We start from the raw sequence: 22760 nt of genomic DNA, 5'->3' as shown, positions 1-22760 counted from the left end.
CCTCCCTGCCTGTGTGTGTGGGGAGAAGTAGCGATGGTGGTGGTTATTTACAAAACATGAATCTTAACGGATGTCCTACTGATCTGCCTTCACGTTCAGGATTCAGCCTCTATGCATAAGTGCTTTGGCAAACCTGGTTATCAACACTTATTTGGTTTAAGGAGATAAAATTCAAATTGCCGCATGGAACTTTAATAACAAGCTCGAAGTGAACAAAACACCAAATCTACGGCGCGTGGTTGTGTGGGTGTCCGCTTTACCTTGAATATGAGATGCAGGTGAATGAAAAGACTGAAAGGGTAGAGCCCTAAATATTATTTACTCAGATTTGAGTTTTAACAAGCTACAGAAGCTTGAATTGACAGCGAGCCTTTCTCCTTAAAGGAGAGGTACTTTCCCTCTGGGGAGACACAGCCTCTCTTTCACCGGGATTCTACTTTTCTTCTGAAACACTTTCATAATCAAGCGACTTTCCTTGCATGGGCGCCTGGGGACAGCTGATTTTTCTCTGAGGATAGAGAAAGTTACATATTGATTGCTGTTGCTCGCGGTGTGTTTGCACCAGCGTGGGCAGAAGCGGGCGCGCGAGCGCCAGTGCATTCACACACACTCGCTGAAATACACATCACACCCCCCAGCCACACACGCGTGCGCGCAGGCGCACATTAATAATTATCAATACGACACATACACACACACACACACTACTCTGCACCTCATTCTGGCAGGTCCACGCGAAGCCAGCAATTTGCGTCTTCCCTGGTATGGGTGTGTGTATGGTGCGTGCATGCGTGCGTGTCTGTGCGTGTGTGTGTGTATGTGTGTGTGTGTACAGAAACCCATCAGGAACCCATCAGAAAGACAGCAGCTACCTTATTCTGCAAGCAAGCTGCGATTCCGGTTCCTGTGTACATCGGACAAAAAAAAAATTAAATCGCTGTCAAACTTTTTTTTTTTTCATTTAATTACCTCCTTTCAAAAGAGAGACAGTGCGAGAGCTTCTCCCAGTAGTCTAAGACTCGGGAGACCCCGCAGCAAGGCCGGGGGAGCCGCCACGACTGCCAGCCGCGAAGGTCTCCCATCCAACTGATCTAATCAATGACTCTGAGGCGCGGGGGCTCCTGGCTCCGCCCCCGCCAGGCTCTTCTCCGCCTTCGATTGGGCGCAGGCGGAGGAGGCGGGGCTCTGCTCCTCACGCGGATTGGCTGGCAGGGAATCAGTATCAATGTTTAAGCGGCGGCGTGAGGTGAATAGAGTCAGTCAGCAAGAGGCGCTGAGGGGAGTGCGGGGACTGCGAGCCCCGCGGATGCGGCAGCGGTGGAGGGCGGCCGGGGAGACGCGACTCCAACTGTTGAATTTTCGCCTTTCATCTCCTTCGACGCTTTGCTCGCGGAGATGGATCTATTTGCTTTGAAATCCGCACGCCTTTCGCAGGCGGTGAGCTGATCCTGATTGGCACCAGATTGAAAGAGACCACCCGTGACAGAAACGAGGGGGGGAAAAAAAAAAACCTCCACAACGGACTGCACGATTGACGGTGCACACCGGCGCTGGACTTTGTGAATAGGGAACGTCGCGAGGAAAATCGTGGACTGTGATGTGGCGCTAAGCTGCGAACACTCACTGGAATCCTGCTTTTTTTTTTTTTTTTTCAAGACTCTGAAAGATTTGGGGTTTCCTCACGCCTAACCAAAAGGACAGCTTTTTTTTTTTTCTAATAAATAAATAAATACACCTAGCAGAACAGACGCCTTGCTTTCCCGAGCCTCGGACTCCAGCAGAAAGAGGTAGAGTAAAAGTGCTGGTGGATTCGCCTTCACCTTCCTCCTTCCCTCCCTCCCTTTCTCTCGCTTCTTCTTTTTCCTCCAAAACATGAATCTGGCTTTTCTCTCTGTAGAGTGAGTCAGAGAAAGCGTTAGGGAGAAGCCGCAACTAACGCCTGGGAAGGGAGGACCGTGAGGCGAGAGTGAATACGATTCGTTCCGCTGCCTCTGACTCATCCGGCAGATCCGAACACCTGCATTTCTGGATGTGTCATCCCCGTGTGTCCAGGCGCCTCGAGAAACCCGAAATGATGTGTAGACAGAGCTGAGCCTAACGTCCCCTCAGCGGTGGCACCCCAGGGATTGGGAGCCTCTGGCTGGACCGTCGCGGCCGCAGCTCCTCACCCCCTGCCCACCCTAGAGACTGCGAGAGCGAGACTGCAGAATGCATCACGCCAAACCTTGATGTGCTGCTTTCATCCAGCCCACTCCTACTTATAAAGATCAAAACAAACAAACAAACAAACAAAATTGAAGGAAAAAAAAAAACCCGCACTTTATTCGCTTCAAATATTCTCCACTTTTATTCCTCGCCAATTTTTCCTTCCTAGATGAAGAGGACTGGGAGACAGGGCCATTGGAAGGAGATGCTGAATAGAAAGAAAAGAGAGGCACTTGACAGCTCAGCCCTGTGAATGCAGACTGTTTCCCTTCTAGCGAGAGACAGGGAGAGTGTGTGTGCGAGGACTGGGAGGTGGCTCCCCCTCCCGTAATCTGCCTCCCCCTCCCCCTTCAGATCTGCACACCAAGCCATGAGTTGCCTGTTGATTTCCTTTCGCCTGGGAAGCAAAGCAAACTGGAATTAAACTGCATGGAGAGAAGTCCTTGCTCGGCGGAAGAGAATGGGATGGTAGCGGCGGCTACTGGCTTGGTGTAGCGGGGAAAAAGAAAAAAACAAAAAAAAAAACGTGCGTGTTCTCTGAACAGAAGCGGAGATACGTTGATCCATTCCCCCCTTCCCAATAGACTCCGACCGCAAACGCTGATCAGGCTGTGGCTTTTCTGACTTCGGGGAGAGCCTTTCCCGAGGAAGAGAGGGAGGAGCTTGGTGGAGGGTGGAAACTACAAATCCGGACACTAGTTCTTTGCGCTGCATTTCCTCCCCTCCCTCTGGCTGCTCGGAAAGGAGAGAGAGAGAAAGAGAGAGAGAGAGAAAAATTCGCTTGGCTGGGAGATGCAGTCCGCTGCCGCCGCTGCCTCAGCCAGCAATGCTAGATTAGATCTCTAAATGCAGCAAAACACCGCCTGAAAACAGACCAGCCCGCGAAGCAAGCAGTCATTTCACGGGGCTCAGGGGAAGCTTCAAAATATATCTGACTCTCATCTTTGCTCCTCTTCCCCAGGAGACAAGAAACAAGTAAGGATTTCACTTTCCGATCTGCCTGGAGACACACCTCCCCGCTCCCTCCTCCACCCCATGTGAAGAGTATTTCGGCGGCTACGGGCGGGAGTGGATTCGCAGCGCCCTAGTGGGAGCGAGGAAAACCTACGGATTCTTAGCTCATTATCATCCCTCCCAGACTCGATTGACTTCTTATCGCCGGCACCATCGCTCAAGTTTGAGTCGCCCGGAGTCCGGGTGGTGGAGACAAAGCCCCGGGCTCTCCCCCAGTGCTGGGAGCCGCCGCCTTGCTCCGTGACCCTGCAGCTCTGCTGCGCCGCTGCTTCTCGCCCAGTGCGGATGCTGTAGATCAACAGGTTCGGCAACTTGAGCGGAATAAGGACAGACCGCCGGGTGCCGCAGCCCGGGAGCGGAGAGAAGGAAGGACCCACAGACTTGCGGCTGGCGTCGCGCGCGCACGCTGCGCCGGGGCTCCAGGCTGGCGCGCACCCATCCACTCACCCCTCCAGTCCGGCTGCTCCTGCCCCCACCCCACCGGTCTGGGATGTACCTTTCCATCTGTTGCTGTTTCCTGCTATGGGCTCCTGCCCTGACGCTCAAAAACCTCAACTACTCGGTGCCGGAGGAGCAAGGGGCCGGCACGGTGATCGGCAACATCGGCAAGGATGCTCGACTGCAGCCAGGGCTTCCGCCCGCAGAGCGCGGCGGCGGCGGCGGCGGCGGGCGCGGCAAGTCGGGTAGCTACCGGGTGCTGGAGAACTCCGCGCCGCACCTGCTGGACGTGGACGTCGACAGCGGGCTCCTCTACACCAAGCAGCGCATCGACCGCGAGTCCCTGTGCCGCCACAATGCCAAGTGCCAGCTATCCCTCGAGGTGTTCGCCAACGACAAAGAGATCTGCATGATCAAGGTGGAGATCCAGGACATCAACGACAATGCGCCCTCCTTTCCCTCGGACCAGATCGAGATGGACATCTCCGAGAACGCGGCCCCCGGCACCCGCTTCCCCCTCACCAGTGCACATGACCCCGACGCCGGCGAGAACGGGCTCCGCACCTATCTGCTCACGCGCGACGACCACGGCCTCTTCGCGCTGGACGTTAAGTCCCGCGGCGACGGCACCAAGTTCCCAGAGCTGGTTATCCAGAAGGCGCTGGACCGCGAGCAGCAGAACCACCACACGCTCGTGCTGACGGCCCTGGATGGCGGCGAGCCGCCGCGCTCAGCCACGGTGCAGATCAACGTGAAGGTGATTGACTCGAACGACAACAGCCCAGTCTTCGAGGAGCCCTCCTACCTGGTAGAACTACCCGAAAACGCCCCACTGGGCACCGTGGTCATTGATCTGAACGCCACCGACGCCGACGAGGGTCCAAATGGAGAAGTGCTCTATTCCTTCAGCAGCTATGTGCCCGACCGCGTGCGGGAGCTGTTCTCCATCGACCCCAAGACCGGCCTGATCCGTGTCAAGGGCAACCTGGACTATGAGGAGAATGGGATGCTGGAGATCGACGTGCAGGCCCGAGACCTGGGTCCCAACCCCATCCCGGCCCACTGCAAGGTCACTGTCAAGCTCATCGACCGCAACGACAACGCGCCGTCCATCGGTTTCGTCTCTGTGCGCCAGGGGGCGCTGAGCGAGGCCGCCCCGCCAGGCACCGTCATCGCCTTGGTGCGGGTCACTGACCGCGACTCGGGCAAGAACGGGCAGCTGCAGTGCCGGGTCCTGGGCGGAGGGGGCACGGCAGGCGGCGGAGGCCTGGGCGGGTCGGGAGGTTCTGTGCCCTTCAAGCTTGAGGAAAACTACGACAACTTCTACACGGTGGTGACTGACCGCCCGCTGGACCGGGAGACACAGGACGAGTATAATGTGACAATCGTGGCGCGGGACGGGGGATCGCCTCCACTCAACTCCACCAAGTCCTTCGCTGTCAAGATCCTGGACGAGAACGACAACCCTCCTCGTTTCACCAAGGGACTCTACGTGCTGCAGGTGCACGAGAACAACATCCCAGGAGAGTACTTGGGCTCCGTGCTCGCCCAGGACCCCGACCTCGGCCAGAACGGCACAGTGTCCTACTCCATCCTGCCCTCGCACATCGGCGACGTGTCCATCTACACCTATGTGTCTGTGAACCCCACCAACGGAGCCATCTACGCCCTGCGCTCCTTTAACTACGAGCAGACCAAGGCTTTTGAGTTCAAGGTGCTTGCTAAGGACTCGGGGGCGCCCGCGCACTTGGAGAGCAACGCCACTGTGAGGGTGACAGTGCTAGACGTGAATGACAACGCACCGGTGATCGTGCTGCCCACGCTGCAGAACGACACCGCTGAGCTGCAGGTGCCGCGCAACGCGGGCCTGGGCTACCTGGTGAGCACCGTGCGCGCCCTTGACAGCGACTTCGGCGAGAGCGGGCGCCTCACCTACGAGATCGTAGATGGTAATGACGACCACCTGTTTGAAATCGACCCGTCCAGCGGCGAGATCCGCACGCTGCACCCCTTCTGGGAGGACGTGACGCCAGTGGTGGAGCTGGTAGTGAAGGTGACTGACCACGGCAAGCCCACCCTGTCCGCGGTGGCCAAGCTCATCATCCGCTCGGTGAGCGGCTCCTTGCCCGAGGGGGTTCCCCGGGTGAACGGCGAGCAGCACCACTGGGACATGTCGCTGCCGCTCATCGTGACTCTGAGCACCATCTCCATCATTCTCCTAGCGGCCATGATCACCATCGCGGTCAAGTGCAAGCGCGAGAACAAGGAAATCCGCACTTACAACTGCCGCATCGCCGAGTACAGCCACCCGCAGCTGGGCGGGGGCAAGGGCAAGAAGAAGAAGATCAACAAAAATGATATCATGCTGGTGCAGAGCGAAGTGGAGGAGAGGAACGCCATGAACGTCATGAATGTGGTGAGCAGCCCCTCCCTGGCCACCTCCCCCATGTACTTTGACTACCAGACCCGCCTGCCCCTCAGCTCGCCCCGGTCGGAGGTGATGTATCTCAAACCGGCCTCCAACAACCTGACTGTTCCTCAGGGCCACGCGGGCTGCCACACCAGCTTCACCGGACAAGGGACTAATGCGAGCGAGACCCCTGCCACTCGGATGTCCATAATTCAGGTAGGAGACTTTTAACCTAACTGGGACTTCAATTTATTGCTGATTTTGGAGCTGTCCTGAAACCTTTGGTACAGGACAAGCCACATTGCCAGCAGCAGTGAGAGGGGAATTATTATTATTATTATTTTTTAAAGAAAACGGTTTACACTTTGCCACTGCGTATACAACTTATTCTGCACATAACCCCTCCCATGTAAATAGTCTAAAATCTTCAAGATGTAAATGTCTTGCTTTTGTTGCATTTTTAAAGTTTATTTTTATAGGTTTAAAATGTTAAGTGTTCAGTATTAATAGTTTATTTTTACTTTATTTTTATTTGTTGGTCACATTTCTTTCCATAACAAAGGATCCCCAGAGTAGAAAAAAAACTTGTTTTACTTAATTCACTTAAAAAATCTTTAATTCCATTAGAAATTTGATGCCAAATGAAAGAAATGTGTACCCAAATGTTGAGAAGTTAACTACTTGAAGTACAACATAGCAACCAGTTAGAATTCCAGAGCCTGAATCAATTTGAACTAAGTTTTCATCCCCCAAAAAGTCAGTTTTATATTTAAAAAGTATTTTAAAGGACACAGAACTCATTTATTGTTTAGCTAAAACTGCAGCATAATTCATTAAGTGCAGCTTAAGCTTTGAAAATGTGACTTATGCTCTCAAGATCTTTCAAAAGTTTGAATAAATGTAGACTCTGGATGATGATAAGTAACTCTGTGAAAAGCTTAAATTTATTTTGTCCTGTGGTTTTTCTGTTCTGTTTCTTGGAGTCATTGAGGAATGAACAAAGTTCACCAGAGGGTCACACACTCATTTTGGGTTGTGGAAAACAGGAGACAAAGTTGCGTTAAAGACACTTGTGCCAAAAAAGAATTCCAAGATGCATTTAGTTTGTATATTCTGTATTTTCAGTACACCTAAGTGATGTTTAATATATATTAGATAGCATCATCCCGAGTTAATATGTGAAAAAATTAACTGACCCAGTATGCACATAGATTCTAACAACAGCAGGTGACTTGTGCTGTGTCTAGTCACTGCCTGTTTTTTTTTTTTCTTTTTTTATTCACTATTGAGTCGTGTAACAGAAAAACTTAATTCTTGCTTCTTATGAATGCATGTTGCTACAAATTACTCTGGGTGAATAGAACTTGAAATTCAAAATTGAGTTTAACTAAAAGTGACACTTTGAGAGGAACATTAGCTTGGGGTAAATGAAAATAATTTGTTCATTATTTTATGCTTTGAAAAGCAAATACCTTTTACTAACACTTGACACAGTAATGTTTTTATTATTAAAATGGAGTTGTAAAATGTCATAATCTTATCTTTTCTGAGATAAGTGTAACAAACATTAAAACTTAGCAAAACATTTTCTTATAATGTCCTTGTAAAACAGACTTTTGTACTTGTAAAAGTGGGATTTAATACTACTACAATTGATACTTTGTAGTAGTATTAAATCCCACTTTTACAGTGTTTACTATATACTAGTAATCATGATTTTTTTCTGAAGTCCATATAAAACTGAACAGGAAGTTCCTCCCTTAAAACAATTGTGGTTCTGCGAAAGTCTTTCTGTGACTGTGTAAAATTGGTATTTGTGATCATCTTTTTAGAAGGAGATCTATTAGAGTATACATTTATAGATCTTTACTATTACAAATAAGTATACTTTACAAATAAGTATATGTAATATACCATTGACAATTACAAAGATATAGAATATATAATCTACTTCAATTACTATCAGTTAAATTCTTATTTAGGGTCCTAGTAGGAATGAAGTTGGTGCAGTAGAATTCTCAGCAAGCCTGATTTCTTGCTCAGATTACTGAGGAACAGTCCTGGATGGAAGTATCTAGAAGGTTTTGAGGGACAGGTGTGCCCATACTGTATCTACACCATGCTGTTCTTAAAGCTAGTCATTGTTTGACAGATGTATGATGGTGATGATGGTGATGGTGATGCTGATGGTGATAACGATGATAATAATTCCTCTCATTAGCAGTAAAATTTGAGCTAAAGCAAATCACACACACACACACACACAAACACACACACACGCAGAATTTTTAAACAGAAAACAAAGGACAGACTTCCTTCCCATTCTTTTTTTTTTTTCCTAGAATCTTATTCTATACCATAAAGACACAGAAAAACAAATTAAGTCCTTGAATTTTTTTCCAAAGTGGCTCAATTTCCCATATTGCTCCTGCCCTGGAAATATCTTCAATATAAACTGTTAAAACAGGTCCTCCTTTTTTTACTACTGAGCTTTTACTATCTTATACAGGATGCTTTGTAAATTCCTCTTATGTTAATTTTCTTTGAAATGTATCAGGTTTTTCTCAATACCTATTATGGAGAACATTGACTAAGTGACCTTTCTTTTTTCTTTCTTTTTAAGCTAGTGTCCTACAAACACTTTGCTCAACTGACATGCTTAAATTAACAGTACTTAGATTTCCCATAATCTTGTTTCAAGTGCATTTATTGGTGGGCGTATTTAACACAGCCTGCTGAGGAAACACTGTTAATCTCATGTGTACTTCTGAAGGAAGAATTTTAATACATCAGAGTGCACTTGGACTAGTAGCTACTAGATCTGGTTTATCTTTCTTTTCCAGCATCTTTTGTGCTGTTTAGAAGGTGCACAGTGTATTTCTATTAATGGAATGAAAAGAGTTTCATAATGGTTTGAAATACACTGGTAAAGAGTGGTGATATCAACCTTAGAAACTACAGAATTTATAAATCTAATGTTACAGCTCAAATTAAGATTTGTTTAAGTATCAAAAGATTTTGTGTGAGTCTTAAGACCTCCTAAAATTTTAAGATTAAGATCTATATACTCTTGGATATAAGGGTATTTGTATTGAATATGGATGCAGAACCATCATGTAAGCTGGTGTAGAAAGACTGGTTTGTGAGAAGAGATTTTATTTCAAGTTTTCAAAAGATTTTATTTCAAGTTCCTTAGCTGAATTAAAATCATTCTATGAAGTGTTTAAACAATAGACTAGGGGTTAAAATATCCTCAGTAGTGTGACTCATAATACAATGTTGTTATAATGAAATATTTTATTCATTTTAAAGCTATAAAACTCATTTTGAAAAATAGGAGCACAGATTTTGTGGTAGGTGAGGCAAATGGATTGTTATACAAATTTATAAAAGCATTATTCATAGGAACAATTTCCATGTGAATTATTTCATATGTTAATATGAGAATCTAAAATCAAGTAGAGATCATGACTAATTGTCAGAAGTAACTGCTCGTCATAGCTTATCAAGAATTATTTAAGTCTCAGGGTAACTTCTCAACAGGTGTTTTCAGAAGGCTTTGCTGAGAAGTGGGGAGGAGGCTGGGGACTTCTCACTAATGGGAGAAATTCCAGTTTGTTTGAACATCTGTGTTTTCTGATTTTTTGATAGCACTACTACAAGTCATTTTAATATGCTTTCACAGAAGAAAATATATTGAGCCAACTGAATAAGATCTACTAAAATAAAATTTTAAAAGGAATGCGGTGTTTTACAGTTCAATTTTAAAGATTCACATTAGAGTTGACTTTAGATTCTTTATGATAAAAGAGAAAATCTTTTTGATATATGTGCATGGTCTTTCAATAAAAGGGAATTAAACACATGATAAACATATAAAATGAAATTGAGACATAGAGGACTAAATTATTGTAGTATAGACAATAAATTCACTATTTTAGAATGAAAAAGTAAAAAGAAAAGTATATCTTTACTGGGAACATTGTTCATTGTTTGCCTTTATTTCTACTTCTGTAATATAAGAGATTCTTGACAATAGGATACTTCCCAAGATCATGTTATGACTTCAGTAACAAAATGTGTAAACATATTTTTCTTTGTTTATAATTTTGAAGATATTTTCCTGCAATGTTATTCCAAGACAGCATAGTTTGATTAGTTACATGCAAGCATTTGCATAAACTTTATATACATCTCTATCTATAGGGGTTGGAGTTGGCTGAGCAGAAAGTGAATTTTCCTTTCTTACTGCATGCCTCCAGGAGTATCCTGTATACTTGTTTTAAAATAAAGATTCTTAAAAGACAGAAGGATTAATTTCTACTTTAAATTAGCATGAGTACATAATCATAAAACTTTTTTCTGTTTTATCATATATTAAAAATAATACAAAGTGCAAGTAAACCCAGTTAAAAAGATAATCAGCCACTAAGATATTTTGACTTTGTTTTTAGAAGAGTTTAAAGTCCAAATTATTATCATTCTTAATATGTTATTACTAGTGTTGTATGTGCCCATAAAAATCTCAGCTCCAACATAAATCTGTGTGTATTTCTCAATTTTACAATAAATGGAAATATATAAGTATAATTTTTTAAAACTATATGAACTAGAAATCTGAGAATTTTATTTTTAATATTAGTTGAAATAGGCACTCATAAGATAATAACTTCTTCATCTACTAGTTTTTAGTTTTCAATAAAATTTCTGAGATACCAATTAGGTAATACTTATCCTTACATTGAGTTAATAATCTATCGGTTCTTCATAAATGTAAGAGTAAGATAATTTTTAATTTTACTTGGATTCTATGCATGAATGCTATAATTTTACATGCATTCTATGAGTTAGTTTTATAATTTCAATAAATATTATCCTATATAAGTCTACATGGAGGATTTTGGAATTTTATTCTTGTCACCTTCATATTATTTAAGGCTTTGTATAATATGAAAAATATCGGATCATAAAAAAATAGGCCCTACAATTTCTATCTCAACTGCTTGAACATATTTTTTAGTCAAGAAAAAAATTTACATGTTTTAGACATTTCCTATTGCCTGTGACTATATCGATCAAGCCATGCCCAAAAAAACCCCAAATCATATTTTCCAGAAAATTTTCTCTGCAAAGTTGGTGTTATAATATACATTATTTATCTTTTACAGTGCACAGATACAGGTTTATATGTGAGATAAAAATTAATTATTCTTAAAACTATTTCAAGTATAATTTCTGTTAAAGGACTAAGAAACATACACATTTAAAAAGAAAAATCCTTAAAAATCTCCAGATAAAAATATAATACTGTTTAAAAATATATTTGAATCGTATTGTTTCACTACCATTGTCAGCTTTCAAATTTTTCACTATTAGTGTTGTTTATGTAATATTATGCAATATAAATATATCTATAAAATAAAAAGTATAAATTAAGAAAATACTTTATGGTTTTTAAGATTAATGAAGGTTTATATGCATTTACTGCAATGCAGGTTTGCTTTTCTTATAATTATGAAAATGTGAACAATGAAACTTTTTGACAAAATTAAAGTATGTGTATACATGTACATATGGCTTCATATTTTCAATAAAATGTAAGTAAATACATAACCACAGATATTAGCCCATTTTTAGACTTTATTAATTCAAAGGCAATTCGCTTTAAGGATGAACTCAAAACTTTATTTTTTTGAAAATGTGTTGTTGATTTTACTGTTTTAAAGCTTCAAATGGTTTGAAGTTTCTTAGAGTAGAGCCAGCCATTCTAGAACATTCCACTGGCCTTCAGTGGAGTTTATGCAGATTAAGAGAAAAAAAATCATATCCAGATTTCTGATTCTTTCAGACGATGGTAGAATGGCTGGAAGCATTGTGAGAATATATTCCATGAGTCTGATGATGAAACAACAGGAGGAAGATGAAGCCAACTAGAACTGGACTCATGCCAGTTAGGAAGTAAAACTTAACTCCCTTATGCTGAGAAGTCTTGCAATACACTCAATAGTGGGTAAATTCTTACAAATGCACCTGCTAATTATGATATTAGTCATTGCTCCAGAATGTATTCCCTTCAGTGATACTCCTGTTTAATAAATCCCACAGGGCATTATCTTAAAGTCATATTTTAGTAAAGACATAAGGGAAGGTTTTTTTTTTGTTTTTTTTTTTTTTTAGTACTGAATTCCTTCAACCAGTGACTGTATATTTGTTAGAGAATAGCATAAAGTTCATTTCGCCTATCCATTTGAAGATAGTGTGACTTCTGCCACCTACCTACAAAACACTTTTAAAGTTCATCTGACCTACACTAATCTATTGTCAACCTATTTTACTAAAGGAGACGTTGACAAGAATTTCCTTCAGTGGCACACAGTATTTTATAGTTAGTTATAGCTTTCACCACTGGCTTTGACAGTGATATATTGCTATCCTTTGGTCTCCTGAAATAAATTATCTATAATAAAGAAGTCCTTAATGACATCAACATTCCCTGCTGTGACTAAGCAGAAGCTTGCTAGTGCTTCTTTGCCACTGAAGAAGTTCAATATTTTTAAGGTAAAGCAAAAAAAAAAAAAAAAAAAAAAAAAAAAAAAAAGAAGAAGAAGAAGAAGAAAAGAAAAGAAAATGATATACAGATGCAAATTGTGGCTGTGTGGGTGGCATCTTTCACTTGTATGCACCAAGTTGTTCCAGTGATAGACTGTAAAATTGCTTTCAGACAGTGTTTGAGAGAATCTATTGATATACATGTGACACACTTCTATTTGTCTATTCTGGTCCTAGTGACATTCTGATTACTGGTATTTGTAGGCCTTGCCCTGGATCTATTCCAGGCAGTTGTACTGTAGTGAAATAGCATTTACAGTTCATTGAGCATCTAGCATAACTGTGCTGAATATGATTGGCACGTTTGCATATATTTTTTTTCAAAAACTAAGGCAGTTAAACAGCATAATTATGGGAAAACGAATCATAACAATAAAAGATCATTTAAGTTAACAAGCTTTGTGATCAAAGGATAAATACAGGTTAGATAAATGAAACTTTAGATGTTACTAATCTACATAAATAGACTTTGGTTTGATTGGAGAAATGGAATATATTAAAATAACTTAATGGTATTAGAAATGAATTTTATTTCAGTCATTTTGAAATATTTAAAGACCCGTGTTATTTTGTTTCAATTCAAAAATATAGTCATGATCAATATTTATGTTGGATGAAAAATGGTCAAGGTAAAGATAAATGTAACCTTGAAAGCTTTTATTCAGTTCTGGAATATACCCTGTCTGAGCAACATTTATTATTTTTTAAACCTGTAACATTTTTGAATGATTTTTAATTAGTGGAACACCATTAAAGGGACTATTTAAAGGACAAGTTCTTGTTTACTCTCTTTATCAGCTAAAAGTAGCCTTTGTGAAATTTGAAAGCAGGAGCATTAAATCTCTTTCAAGTTTTCAAAGCTATACATTCATAATTGTTTTATAGATACATACTGTTTTTAAGATACACTGGGTGCATTTTTGTAAATTATATTAATATATAATGTAGATGATGACTTTATATTCAGAAAGTTTCTAATAGTATTTTTAATAGTATGTGTATTTTTAAATAATAGATTTGACTTACAATGTGACTAAATAATTTATTTCCATCAACTATGGTGATTTAGATTTATTTTCTTCAGCTTTTTTAGAGATAATTTTGAAAAATGTAATTTAAGCATAAGTCATCAATTGGTATGCCACTTTACAGCACTTCTACCTGAATCTATAACAATCATTGCTAAGTAATGATTGGATTATAGTTTTACCAAAGTCCTCCAATTCAATAAAACACAAATAAAAATACACGGACAAGTCCTAAATCCCAAAAACTTACCTTTACAAAGCAGAAATGCAAAGGTATTTTTTGTAGGCAAAAATGGTCCCAGGGGTCCAAATAACTTTCTTAATTTTATAACCCAATTTTAGTCTATCAACGTCTGAGATAAATTATATTTTTTTTATTTATTTGCACTAAGAACAAACACATACATTAATTTTAAAACCTAATTCTATAATTTTCATCCATAAGATATAATCTCTCTTTTTAATTCACAGACCCTAATATAAATACTTTTGCTGAAAGCTGTTCATTTTATTTTCTACACGGCACATTTTATCAGAGTATACTGAGATTACTTTATGTCTAAATAGGTGATAGATTCTTTTGCTATTTCAGCAGAGCAATAGCATATGCAGAACTGATATTTATAAAAACAATTTACCTATGATTACCATGAGGATTATCTAACTTCAGTGTAAAGTAGCCTATATGTGCTTTTACAGATGTCCCCAATTCAGTAGATGAGATGACAGTAAAAAATTAGAATGTTTGAGAAATAATATGCTTAAAATCTTAGCAAAAGTTATTAGAAAAAAATGTTATTTAGTATTTTGAGAATAAAAAGGAATTAGCTACAAAAAGGAATATTTTCGAGCCCAAACTTAGTAATTCCTTAATGATATATCTTCATATAAATATTGTCATAAAAACTTTCTGAAAATCTTAAAAATAATTTTGATTTTATAGTTTTGTCAGCAAAAACTAAAATATTATCTAAATATTGGTAAATTCTAATCTATATCTTCTAAGGTTCATAAAATTCTTGCTATCTGTTTTGCTTTTTGATTTTTTCATTTATTTTAAAATGGTTTATTCCAAATTAATTTATTGAATTAAGAATGTGAATAAGTCATGCAAAATAAAAGAGAAATCAATCATATATCTTTATTATCATTATCATTAAGGTAGAATTAAAGATTACATACAAACTTGTCTTCACATAGTTACAAGGCAAGACACTTCCTTGCTTTATTTTTATTATTATTTTAAGCTTTACATGACCTTGGGTTATAGTAACGAATTGTTTATTTTTTCTTTTTGTTTTAAACCAACACCTAATCTCTTATTTTAATCTTGGTTGAATAAATCAGAAAATCCTGAGTGAAAAAAAATGTTTGGCGATACACTTTGACTCTTACTTGGCATGATATGCCAGGAATACACTTGTAATTAAAAAAAAAAACAAACAGTGAAAAAATGTTGGTGTTAATACATGAGCCTAACTGTAGAGTAAAATAGAGGATTATCGAGAGTGTATATACACACACACACACACACACACACACACACACACACACATACACACACACGCTGGCAGATGCACAGATAGTAGCAATTATTAGCTAAATTTCTAGATACTGACCTTCTAGGAAAGCTACTATTTATCCCTAGATAATAATAAGGCAGGAAATAAGAGAATTATACTATTAAACAAATCACACTCACAGGAATTTGTTAGGGTTATTGGCAAAAGCCTATTCTACAGTGTTGCCCTGATATCAGATGTGCCAATGCCAACGAATGAAGTGATATGCCTAATTGGAGAGAAACTAAAAGACAAGGAATACATTTAACGACACTTTTTTTTTTTTAATTCGGATTTTGAGCAATAGACTTTCCGCAGTTTTTTTATAATCAAGACAATTACATAGTAATTTGGGTTAGAATGCGTGCCCAGTTCCCCATCTCTAAACCCAATTTGTTACCACCTGTGGCTATTTCTATTAAAAAAAAAGAAGAAGAAGAAAGAAACATAATTACTATGAGTCTCAGCAGTCTTAGGGTAAATTTTTGCAATTACAATACCTCCCTTGGGCAGATGTGTGAAAATGGCAGATTAATTCCTGCCAGGATCTTTCTGTTCTTCGTGCATTTTTAGATTTGGTGTCGCCTGCTTATTAGAGAGGCTCTGTTTGCTCTGGTTAAAGGTTATGTCAGTGTTTCCATAGTAAATCTCTAGAAATAAAGATCCACAAGTCAGCTATTAAATTTTGCCTTAGGCGAAAAGTTGACACATAAAGTCTTAGCAAAGGAGTAGATAATATTTTCCATCATTGTCTTCTGTTGCCTGGTTAAGTTTGGAGTAAAGGAAGTAAGACCATTTGGCAGTGTTGGGAAAACAGGACTTAGCCTGGCAGGTAAAAAGAAAGTGCAGTCTTCTGAACTGTAAAATAATATCTAATCAGCAGAAATCAATAGAAGTATTTTTATCGTATGCTTCAACCTAAAGCTACTTAATGCATAAGAGCCATAATAGAAATACTGAGACTGGATGTTGAGCAGTTAACTTAATATGTACCAATTTTCACTCATTCTTTCTTTGGGTTGTAGTGTAAAGTTTCTATCCTTAATAAAGATCCAACTGATCTACATGTAAAATGGTGAATGTTATTAAGTCCAAACAGTTTTAAACCTCTGGATCAGTGGTGGAACTCATTATTAGTAATGTTAATTCGTCACACAGCAGTTTAGATAGCAGAACACTTGAAGACAGGGATCATGTTCATCTTGTGGATCACTATAGTTGAGAGAACCTAGCATGGTTTCTAATAGAGTAGACTCTTAAAAATTATGAATTCTTTATCATTTTCTATAATCCCTTGTCAAGTACCAACCAGAGCTGGGGTTCAAACTTACAAATTACTAAGGCCAAAGTCTAGGATATCTTTTCCTTAAAAATTATGAAATAATGACATGCTGGTAAATTATTTAAAGATGACACATTTTGATAATTTTTATTTATAGTTGTTACCTTTTAATAACTACAATAAAAATTCCTAGACAGTTCTATTGATTATATTACAAGTTCATGAAAAAAAACATGATCAAGTTCATAATTATAAGCATCAACTTTCACAGAATGTTTCATAAATATACATACGTATATGTGTATATGTGTAAAAACAGGGTATATTCCAGAACTGAATAAAAGCTTTCAAGATTACATTTATCTTTACCTTGATCATTTTTCATCCAACATAAATATTGATCATGACTATATTTTTGAATTGAAACAAAATAACACAGGTCTTTAAACAGTATAGTAAGAGAAAATAGTATTAGAAAGGGCATATCTTTTATCTTTTGTCCTGTTCCTTGATATGGTTTATAAAGTATTGAAACTATGCAATTCAAAGGTTATGACTATTTGTTAAGGCTTTAAGGATCACATAACTCTAGTAAATTATTAAGAAACTAATATGATCTTCTTTATATATTTAATTAAGTTTAAGATACTGATATTTTTGGAAGCTTTCCATAAAATGTAAACACTTATTTTCTATGTAATTTTCTTAATGAAATGATATTATAGATAAACCATAAATAGTAATTTGGGGATTACATTTACTTATATTTATTGACATTAATTTTATGATTTAATTACTTTGGTACCAATCATTTGCCATTTGATAATGGGAAAAGAAAATCACCATGAGCAATTATCATATGTATGTAATAATAATAACCCAACTTACAAAATTCTTCTAGAAATTTCAGAATCTCTCTTGTGTAAGTGATATACAATTATAAGGCACATATTTTGAAAACATGAGCTAAGCATTCATATAAACAGCATGTTGCCCATTTCAGTACTGTTAATTAAAATAATTTACTACTCTTAAGCTATCCTAGGTCTTCATTATTATGTATCTGAATTTAAAATTTTAATTGCAAATCTATATCAAACAATAAGTGTGTTTGATAGAATAAAGGCTTCAAGCAGAATGAGTTTTCAACCTGTATTAAAAATTAATTATCTCCACTTGCCAGAGTAGCTGGGATATAAAATGAAGGAAAATATAATAGTAAGGAGCATAGAAATGTAAATTTAAGAAATTTACAGTTCATTGTCAATTAACATTCAAAAACAAGAGACTTTTTGAAACATTAAACTAATAGTGTTAAGTATTTTACAAAATTAGCCCACAAATAATGTCTTCTCAATGAGAATATTTATATCCACAATTATCTAAACATTATAGATCAAGTTTATCTGTAAATTCACCCTGATCTCTCCAGGTGAGATTCCAGGTGAGATCTGGATTTCCTGTTACTACAAGAAGCCTACTTAAGGGGAGTAGATAGCCTGTAATATTCTATTATCTGTCGTATTTTACACATATCTCTGAATGTGCTTTTTCATAAACTATCGTACATGCTTTCTTTTAAAGAGTACAGTTTAGAAATCTACTGGAAATGTGACTTCCAAAAAATGTGTGTAAAATGTTAATGTTTTGCAAATATACCAGTTTTCACTCATTTATGTCAGTTTTCACACAAAACCATATAATCAAAAACATGTATCATTTGTTTTAGAATATTCTGAAATATTTGAAAAGCATCATAAATCATCATTTGAGTAAAGTAAAAGAAAAGGAATTATTGTCTTAGACTTAAAGAATTATTCTAATTCTTTCTTCTTATCCTTGCCATCTGGTCTCTTTTCTGTAATATCTATTCAGAAAATATATTTTTACAGGGATACCTTAAAAACCTTGTATATTTACATCTAAGGTAAATATTTTTTTAAAAAAAATTAGATATATATGTTGAGGAGATAATGATGTTTACCACTAGATTAATATTTAACTACATGTACGATTGGACCTGAGATTCATATAATTATAATTCATATAATTATATAGTGGAGGTGTTATAGAGGTGTGTTAGATTTGAGATGGGTTGGGTTGAATATCATTCTTTAGCATTATTAAAATGCATTTGATAGACAAGAACTATTGTTTACTAGTTAAAATAAAAGCTTCTTGAATTTTCTTTAATCTAGACTTTATATATTTGAAGAGGTAAAATGTTGATTTTCTTTTACAAGAAAGCATTAAAATAAACCCTCCATATGATGCACTCTTTGTTCTTCAGGCAAGAGTGTGCTCTATTGAGATATAGTAGAGATAAAATCCTCCATCTGCCACTCCTGAAAATAAACTCTTTAATTTTTTTTACCTCTTGATAAACCTTCTTTATATGTTTATGCCTATGCAGATCCGAGAAATCGACTAACATATCAGTTCGTAACATAAGGAGAGGAAATTTATATACTTAGTCAACAAATCCCTTAAAATTATTTTCATTTGAAATTTCCTATTGAGCCTCAGTGAACTTGAGCTTCATTTTATTCATTGTTTAAATAGAATAATCAAATCTCCAAGAATACATCTGTTGTTTCATGATAGTTTAGTTTGGATCTTGTTTGGGGAAAATGTGGGATGGTGATGGAAAGGTGCTAGGGGTGGGAGAAGGAAGGAGCTCAGATTCAATATCCCCAGGTAATATGATATAAATAATTGGAAAATGGAGATATCACTTCAGTTGGTTAATTGTAATAAACCTATTATCTTGTTAGAGCATTAAGGTAGGATCAACATGTTGGGAAACAGATAAAAGGTGCAGGAAAGCATTTAAAATTCAATCATTAGATTTCATTGCATCCATCTGCTCCCAGGAAATATAATTGGAAATTTGAGTCATTGACCTTTAGCTGCCATTTTGGACCACAGTTTCAGAATCAAGGTTTTCAAGTTAGACATTCGAAGTTAATTTGATAATAGCCATATTCAGTACATTTTTTTAACCCAATTACCTTTTGAATAAAATTTGCAAAAATAAAATCAAGCTTAATGGTCCGTTGTGTATTTGACAGAGTCTGTGTAGTTATTTGATCCTGGATCTGGTTAAAGTAACTAATGTTCAACTTCATTAAGGTTTTGATTAACTAGGACTGCTAAGCTTTTTACTGTTGTGCCTTTTTTTTTTTTTTAATGCATCAACTCCTGCCACTTATTATTTATTCTCTGGGTCCATATTACACTACGTTTATACTTCAAGCATCCAATTACACTAAAATTACATGCCATGATATAAGAAAAAAGCAATATTTACCATTTCAAGTGGTTATCTTGAGTTTCAAAAATTTGGGCGGCTTCCAACCCCTTTCGCCAATATAAGTATGATACTAGAGAATCATCCTAAAATATTTCTTATATCTTCACTCAGAAAAGAGATGTTAGGTATATAAAATTATATACCTAACACAAGAAGCACATTATGTAAATTGATCATGATTTCTTGCCAGCATTTGTGTATTACTGTGCTCACTGAAGTTCATGTAACTTGGAAAAGAGTCATGATTAGACAGGTGTTTCTTCAGCCCATGAGATCAAATTTCTGAAATATTTATGTAGTGACGAGCCAGATGTACACAGCTTAACCTTATAATCCTATTTCACAGCTTTTCCAAATACTTGGAAACTTGTTAAGTATGAAGCTGATTATTTTGGCAGAGTATCTCCATTAATAGGATTCAGAGCTTTCCCATTTACAAGCCAGTGTGGTTAATATAATCTAGTATATTAAATCAATAAGGAAACTGAAAAAGTAGAATCCATCTAAAGGCTAATAGACAGGGAATTTTTTTTCTGAAGCTTTTTAATGTGTGTGTGTGTGGTTTTCTTTAATTATTGACTTTGACTTGATAACATTAGAACACACATAGCTCAGGTGAATGAAGTAAATGTTTTGGATACTAAGCTACTACTATTTTGGTAGGAAGTACTTATTTCTTAGATTCTTTGTACTTCTATCATAATCTTGAAATGTCACATAAGACCATGTATCTGCCCTTTACAAATATTTCTTTCAGCATCATCTCAATTGCAAGGCTTATTGTCATTTGACATGTGAAATTATTTTATATGCACTCATCCCTTTTTTTTAATGAATAGAAGCAATACAGAATAATGTAATAATGTGTCATGACTTTCATTACGCTTATTTATTGGTTCTGCAATAATAGACGGAGAGCTTATTGTTATGCTTTCAGATTGAGCTATTTATGTGCTATGTTTCTAGGTGCACCATTTCACATTTGTGATGTTCTGTCCTCTCAAGAAAAAGGGTATCCGGATCCTCAAATCAAATTAAACTTAGGGAAGAGTTTTATATTTTGTCTTTTTTATATTAAGTGTATAGCTTTTATAAACTACCTGACTCCACTCGAATAAACTCATACTTCTTCAAAGAGAAGAAAAACGTATTTTTCCAACTACATATGACAGCCTGATTCCCTGTTTTGAAAAAAGGAAAGAGAAAGCAGATTATCAGTGAAGAGAACAATTCTTCTGCTTTTTCATTTCCTTTGGGGGGAAATTTTCTACTTTCTGTTTTATATTTTTTCAAAAATGTGTCTAATGATACAATAAGGAGACATATTTTTTAGAAATATATAGAGTTAGGTAATTTATAAAGAAGCGTTTTTCAAGGACAATTGAGATGTAAATATATGAGATTTTTAAACCCTTGATTATTTTTGTTCCATGACGATTATTCCAAAATGAAGTTATTCCACTGAGACTGTGCCTCTGGACCTGTGTAGTTGAGATGCAGGCACTGCTAGCCTAGTGCCTTTTGGATTTCATTGAACTGGGATTTTGCAGTCAGCCTCCAGGGATGAATTGGCTACATTTTACTGCAGGGCCAGTTACTCCTTTCCTGTTTGATTTTTAGCAAGTCAATAGTTTCTTTAGAAGAAGAGAATTCACTCTTGGAAAAAACAACAACTATTACAAAACTCTGATATGCAAAAATCCAATTATCATCATTAAAATATTTTCAATTTTTTTTCAAACATATGTGTCTTCCAGTATTTTCTTTCTTTTAAAAATTAAATGGTTATATTTTTTTCTTTAATTTAAAGAGGAATTCTTACTTATTACAAAAATTCTACTAAAAAAATAGCATACCCGAAATAGTACCTGGTATGTAGTAAGAACTCATTACATAATAGTGGACTGAAAATAGAGAAAATTGTATTTAGAAAGTTATGATTGCTTATAATTTAGTAGTCAGAGATAGCTATTGCCAACCTTTTGATTAGATCTACTATCACATCTCTAATTACGAAATCAAAAAAATTCAGACCTGAACTGATTCAAGGCTATTTTAAACCTTGACTTATTCCACTTACTGTTAACATTAACATTTTTTACTGAAGAAATACTAATACGTTTAATTTTAAAATGTTGTACCAGTCCCTTCTGGAATGAGTAATATATGACATATACGACAAAATGCGATTCTCAAATATGAAAGAGTTAGGGATTATAAAACATGTCTGGGTACAAGAATTTTAAATAAAGGTTTGAACCTGTATGTCTTCTTATCCCCTTATGTCATGTGTCTGTGCACACTCATGCACACTTAGATTTTTTACAAGAAAAGGTATATACTAAACATAATATATAAAGCTGTGTTTTCCTTAAAATTATATAAATATACCATAGACATCATTCTATGTTAATTATGTAGTTTCCTATCTTAAGAGTGGTGGAATTCTGGGCCAATTAATAGACATATTATAATTCATTTAATCAGTTAATCTGTGATTGACAGAATTTTTTACACTGAGATTCTATTCTCAAGGTTCTTGGTTTTTAAAAAAATATCTCTTCAGTCCAGATCAAGTTGCTTAACTCTTTTTTTGTTTTGTTTTTGTTTTTTTTGTAATATTTGCTACTCATAGGGCTCTCATAAAAATTCAAGATGAAACAATTATGCATATAAAGAATACGATGAATACTAAATGCAGAATAAATATTAACATATTATTGTTCTTCACAGCAAATTATGTAAAATATTCGGGAGCAGTTAAACTTTAGGGTACAGATATGCAGATAGATTGTCTGTAAAAATAATTTAGTTGGCCTAAAGGTTAGCAATTGTATAAGAATATAAGTCTATTCCAGAGTATTTACTGTGATAAAAAAGTAATTTTATCAGAATGCTA

The 22760-nt window shown here is 37.4% G+C and overlaps 1 protein-coding gene across 5 annotated transcripts in view; it reads left to right on the top strand.

The window, feature by feature from the left end:
* The first annotated feature begins 1246 nt into the window (after positions 1–1246).
* The window catches only part of PCDH17 (protocadherin 17), a 92428-nt gene continuing 70914 nt past the window's right edge, over positions 1247–22760 (top strand). For 2 of the 5 annotated variants that reach the window (XM_039877172.1, XM_039877175.1), the window contains exon 1: positions 1247–6283. In XM_039877172.1, coding sequence (XP_039733106.1) covers positions 3710–6283 — 2574 coding nt within the window. In that variant the 5' untranslated portion in view covers positions 1247–3709. The remainder of the gene's footprint in view (positions 6284–22760) is intronic. The other 3 variants (XM_039877173.1, XM_039877171.1, XM_039877170.1) reach the window with 3 other exon arrangements.

Source organism: Pteropus medius, unplaced genomic scaffold (genome assembly GCF_902729225.1).
Source record: "Pteropus medius unplaced genomic scaffold, Ma_sr-lr_union100, whole genome shotgun sequence".
In the NCBI taxonomy this organism is placed as follows: domain Eukaryota; kingdom Metazoa; phylum Chordata; class Mammalia; order Chiroptera; family Pteropodidae; genus Pteropus; species Pteropus medius.
The sequence above is the reverse complement of the archived record's forward strand: the minus strand, read 5'-3'. Positions and strand labels throughout refer to the sequence as shown.